At 40.5% G+C, this 6124-nt stretch overlaps 1 protein-coding gene across 1 annotated transcript in view; it reads left to right on the top strand.

Moving 5' to 3' along the window:
* il1rapl1a (interleukin 1 receptor accessory protein-like 1a) overlaps nt 1–5489 on the top strand; it is a 13796-nt gene extending 8307 nt beyond the window's left edge. The window contains exons 3-4 of the mRNA XM_010778651.1: nt 2048–2092; nt 2639–5489. Coding sequence (XP_010776953.1) covers nt 2048–2092; nt 2639–3360 — 767 coding nt within the window. The 3' untranslated portion in view covers nt 3361–5489. The remainder of the gene's footprint in view (nt 1–2047; nt 2093–2638) is intronic.
* The last annotated feature ends 635 nt before the right edge of the window (nt 5490–6124 follow it).

The following is a 6124-nucleotide window of genomic DNA, read 5'->3' on the forward strand; positions in this document are numbered from 1 at the left end:
TTGTTGGTCGAGCTTCAGACACGCCCGTCGGCAAGCTTTTTTTGAAGCTGTAGTGTGGACGGGCCGTAAGTGTGCTCTCATGGCATTTTTTTTTTCATTTGTGCTGTTTCATGTGTCTTTGAGGTCAACATATGTATGATCTTNTCTCTTGAGGTGTCTTCACTTATGTGAAACCCTTTATATATACAATCTATGTGTGAAACCCGTGCCTATTGACAAGCCCTGATGTTATATCTTTATATTTAAGGCCAAGCTCAAAGTAAAATCGATGAACCACTCCATTGTTGTGGTTTCTGTGTTGCCGTAGCAGCCGAACTGACCAGGAAGTACATTGAGCTAAATGAAAAGTTTTGCGAGATCTCGCAAAAGTATTGCGAGATCTCGCAAAGGTTTTTTTAATTGTTGTTTTCTTCTCCGTGTCCCCTAGGGGGCTCCGTACACATATGGCTCCAATAGTTTCGAAGATAAGCAAGGAATACTGGATTAAGTTCAAATTCTAGAGAAACCAAAATCTTGAAACCATTTTCCATGTTTCGGTAAAAAAGAGCGCGTTGGTGAGGTCTTGGTGTCACCTCGACTTTTTGTATTGACTATTATTCTAGTATTGACTGAAGGAGTCTTGATGCAAAGTGTAGATTTAGAATGACATACAGTAGGTTTTACTTTTTGTGAATATGAGTATAAATAGTGATGTCAGATAGACTGGCATAAAGAGAGAGATTGTAGGTAGATCTGGATCCCTGCAGGAAGCTGAAATATAATCCATATATGGATGCAGAGGCTGAGAAGGTCAGAAATGAATTGCAAGAGTATGCTGTGAGAAATAAATGTGGTGGAGGTATCAGAATAATGGCTGCCTGTTACTAGTTTGATATACATTTTTTTTTTAAAGGCTGATTCCTGATAAACTGGCTATGGATGGTTTAGGCATAGGTGATAACATTGCAGATAGACATGACAGAAGGAAATGGCAGCTGGTGTGTGTTATGATATGCCCGGAAACCATTCTAGTAGAGAGATTGTATGGAGCAATGCTGTTAATGATGGCTTCTTGTGAGGTATTCCAGCTGTCGAAATAGTTTAATATTGGTATGAATAATGGTAGGTCTGGTGTGTGTGAAATTGAATCACCCTCAAACAGATCAGTGCCTGAATGGACGGATTGATCTGCAGGTCAGGACCCACTCCGAGCTGGATCTTTGGTGTAGCTTTAGTCAAACTTTTTAGATTGATGCAAGTGAGTGATGAGGCAGGAAGTAGAGTATAAGAAGGCATGATAATGGATAAGTTAACTTCATTAGTTTACAATACATGTTTGTTGTGTGTCTTCTGTTCTGTTTCTCACTGTCTCTGTCTTGTGTTGTACTGTTTGTGCAGATTCAATTACATGAGCGCAAGTAATGAGTGGCATATTATTCAAAATGTTAGAACAAAAAGTCAAAATTAAGTCAAATACTATGGACAAGAATCTTTTTTGTATCCTCTCTGGATTAAAGTAGCGGATAAAAGTTTTTCACACTGGCTATTCTGATATTAAGTCCGCCAAACTTGGGAATATTGTATATCGTGTGGCTGAGACGTTGAACAAATTTACCATCGTACTAGTTTATCCATGCATTAATAAATCTGTGTGAACATATCCTCTTGCGTGCTAACCCTGCTTAGTAGTCTGTCTGTGCCAGCGGTACACAGTGTGCTCTGCTTAGTAGTAATCCTGTGTTTGTACTGTAGGCGTGGACCAGATAAAACGCAAACACATCTCACTTGGTCCAGATAGAATTAAACATCAGTGGGAAATGTGCAAAGGCTCTGAGCCCCGCCGGCCTCTTTCCTTTAATCAAAAGAAAATTGCCGCTAGCATCAGTGCCAAGCAAACTCATTGTAGATGAATGTCCAATCAGTGAAACATGGTATGTGATTAATCATGTGTGAAGTAAAGAAGGACGAGCGAGAAGAGATGCAGCTACTTTTACAACTTTGTTGAGCATGTTTCTGTGTCTGTACTGTGTTCTGCCTGTGACCTAAATGTTCAAATGTTTATGTTTAGGTCTCACCCATGAGCATTACCAGGATGAAACACGACTCTTTGGAGGTACTCGCCTTCAGTCTTTTCCTCTTGTATCAGCCGCTGTCATTGAACTGCCCATAGGAAGTTTCAGAGAGTGGCGCTGTTGTGTGATCTGAAATATCAGGCCAAGTTCAGTAGAATAAAATCAACCCAATCCTACAGACTGTGCACTTTATCAATCATTTCCCCTCCATCTAGAACCAATCAGTGCAGAGCTTAGCTTAATCTGTGGGTCTGCCCTTCAGTATTGTAATATTACAATACTTAGAATAATACTTTAGATTGCACCAAAACAAACACCATGCTTTTAGATATGTATGTATGAATTCACATATACAGTAGTTTAGAACTTTAGACTGTTATTTGATCAAATACCGGACAGTAGATTGTCAATGTCTTGTGTTTTGTGTCTAACTCTGTATGTTCATCCATCATTGTTAAGTGTTGTGGTCTTGTCCTCTTTTAATCATATCTTAAGCTAAAAGACATGCTGAATGTACGTTATTCAAATATGTATCGGCTCTTATTTCTTATTCATGTTCCTTTTCTTCTTCACCTCTTTCCCCGCAGCCTACATAGAGGACGTGGCTCGCTGCGTGGACCAAAGCAAGCGCCTCATTATCGTCATGACGCCCAACTACGTGGTGCGGCGAGGCTGGAGCATCTTTGAGCTGGAGACGCGGCTGCGCAACATGCTGGCGACCGGAGAGATAAAAGTCATCCTGATCGAGTGCGCCGAGCTGCGCGGCATCATGAACTACCAGGAGGTGGAGGCCCTCAAACACACCATCAAAACCCTCACCGTCATCAAGTGGCGCGGCCCCAAGAGCAACAAGCTCAACTCCAAGTTCTGGAAGCAGCTGCAGTACGAGATGCCGTTCAGGCGCACAGAGCCCATGCTCAGCCACGAGCCGGCGCTGGACGTCAGCGAGCAGGGCCCCTTCGGAGAGCTGCAGACCGTCTCTGCTATCTCCATGGCGGCGGCCACCTCCACGGCCATGGCGACCGCCCACCCCGAGCTGCGATCCACTTTCCACAACACCTACCACACCACGATGAGGCAGAAACACTACTACCGCAGCTACGAGTATGACTTACCCCCAGGAGGGACCCTGCCACCTCTCTCCTCCCTGGGGAACCAGCACACCTACTGCAACATCCCACTGACACTGCTGAACGGACAGAGGCCCCCGGGGAAGAGCCGGGAGCACAGCCTGGAGGAGGCGCACGCCAACAACGCCATGCTGCCCCTGCTGCCGAGAGAAACCAGCATCTCCAGCGTCATCTGGTAGTGATGAACGGGCGTCTGATGCAGGAGGAGCCAGGCGAGGAGAGGCTCGGTCTGGGAGGAACTCAGTTTATGGTCGTGATAACGGTGCAAGGTCTTTTGGATCCATCTGGTTCCGAGCGTTGGCAGCAAGCGATGGAGCTACATGACGTTTTTGAACAGTTTCCCCTTGTTCTTTTGCAAGTGGACAGCGCCTCTGTTGCAAAGGATGTTTTCTATGTGGAACTACAGGAGGTATAATGAAAACACTGTTTCATCTAGGAGCAAGATACGGACTTGCAAGAACTTCACATTAAAGAACTTACACTCTATGGCAATTGTGCACACACTCGCATTCACACACACACACACACACCCACACACACACAAATGTGCATACACACAAACAAAAGGAAAACAGGGTCTTGTACATATATTTCGATTTATTTGTAGCATCAGTGTTTTCCTGTTTTTGTTTAATTCATTCATGTTTGTTGCCTTCTCTACAGTAGGACTTTGCTTTAACTTGTTATACAGATTTGTATATTTGTTATTGTTTTCCTCTTTTTAGTTTGTTTTTTTAATCTTATCTCAACACGCTTGTTTGGAAAGCCAGTATGTCATGTACCTGCGCTGTTCTGTTTTGTTTGTTTTTCAATCTTTGTGTAGGTTAAGAGAACATTTTTAACACTTTTGGAAATTGCCTGGACATTTCAGGAGCTTCAATGAGCTGAAACTTCTTTTTGTTTACCTGTAAAAAGGTGTATCTAGTTTGAAAGGAAACTCTCTTTTAAAAAATCATAGAATATGCAAAAAGAAGGAGGAGCTGGCAAAAATAAACCGTCCTGTGGGACCGAAACGGACGAGCGATTGGGGGGCGGGGCTAGTCCTCTCCAATCAGACGGACGGACAGACTGGCAGATCTCTCTCTGAAGCTTCATATTTTCTATTGAAACAAACAGCCTTGCTGTTTTAGAGTGATAGTGAAATGCCTCACCTTAAAAGGAAATCTGTAGATTATTTTAAAAAAGAAATCTATTTTTATAACAGAAAAGAGTTTGCTTGAGAAGTCATACTTATTTGCATTTCATCTACCACAGGAAGGGGATTTGTGTATAAGTGTTATGCTGGTTTTGTACACTTGCAATGTGGTTCCTGGTTTGTAAAGAGGTGGAGGTGGCTTTTGAGTCCCACATGAAAAAATAATGTCCTCTACTGCTCTAGATTCAAAAAGTAAAGCATTTTCAATGTTTTGGTTTGTAAAACATAATATTATTCCCATCCTGATAATTACTTTGGGTCCTATGGATAGTTCATGTTTAAGGAAAGAAAAGAATACATTTGTGTTTTGGAAGACTTTTTAAATATATTTGAAGGTGTGATTTTTGAGTATGCATAGCAAATAGATATGTATTCTATATATAATATAGATATTTATATAAATATATAAACACGATTTTCACTTGGAAAGAAATGTCTATCTTTATAGAAACACAATCATTATCAGTTGCCCTTACTTTCTCACTGCACATTAAAAACATTGATTTCCTTTTGGATGTTTTTTTTTTGTGTCCAACTCTGACCATTTCTTTGCAGATATTCTTAACATCTGCGTCATGTACTTACTCTCTAAAAATCGACAATAATAGTCAGATTAATGGCATATTCATCGCTCTTCGTTACTTATTTTGTGACAGTCTGTATTAATCAAATCAAGAGCCTCGTTTTTTAGTATCTCTACGTGTTCCCTCTCAGTGTTTCCAAACTAAGCTGCTGTGAACAGATAGTAGATACTCATTTGATTTGTCTAAATACTGCTGAAGCATCATATTAGTAACATCACTTACAGTTAGAAGCACCTCAGGAAGGGATATTTGAATGTCTTTCATTAACAGGAAGAATGATTACTGCAAGCTGACAAATTAATAGATTACTGTTTTAAGGCAGACTACAAATATAATTTCACTTCAATTCCGAAACCCCAAACATACCCCTACAGGGAGATAGTCACATGTGCTTTGCAAACAATAACTACTGAGATATTTAGTTTATAAAAAAAGAGGACATATTATGCTAATTTCCAGGTTGATATTTGGATGTTGTGCCCTTACTGTGACATGTTTGCATGCATTAATGTTCAAAAAGCTTGTCTGAAACCAGAGCCCAGTCTGCTCTGATTGGTTAGCTGGTCGGCTCTGTTGTGATTGGCCAACCACTTAGAGATATCCCTGTCTTCCAATGATTCTCATGTTGCATAATAAAACACTCATCGACAACAAACAGGATCATTAACAGAATGTCAATGCACAGTGTAAATGAGAAAGTTACACAATTAGACAGCATCATATGTCAGCAATAGGTTAACACATTTGACAAATGGTTTCGGGGGTTAGCTTTGGTTTGAATATAATTAAAATCGAAAAATAAATGTTTACAAAAAATACACATACCAAAAAAGGGAAGTACAATTAGAAAATAACCATTTCATCTGAGAAAAAAAATATGTGCAGTTTATCAGGATGAAGTGACAGTTATAAAAGAGGGTACCACTTTACAATAAGACTACCCTTATAAAGGATTCATAAAGGGTTTATAATTAGGTTATTAATTAGGTTGTAAACACTTTATTAATCATTAAGAGCCATTTATAAAACAGCTCCAACATAGTTGTCATGCATCAACACAGGCTCACTATTTGGAAAGATGACTAAGCCTTATATTGGCACTAGCTTACTTCGTCTTCTTCATCAGCCAGCATCCTTGGTATCTGTTGTTCACCGAGTTGAATC

The sequence above is a fragment of the Notothenia coriiceps genome, unplaced genomic scaffold (genome assembly GCF_000735185.1).
Source record: "Notothenia coriiceps isolate Sejong01 unplaced genomic scaffold, NC01 NC01_scaffold00019351, whole genome shotgun sequence".
Lineage (NCBI taxonomy): Eukaryota > Metazoa > Chordata > Actinopteri > Perciformes > Nototheniidae > Notothenia > Notothenia coriiceps.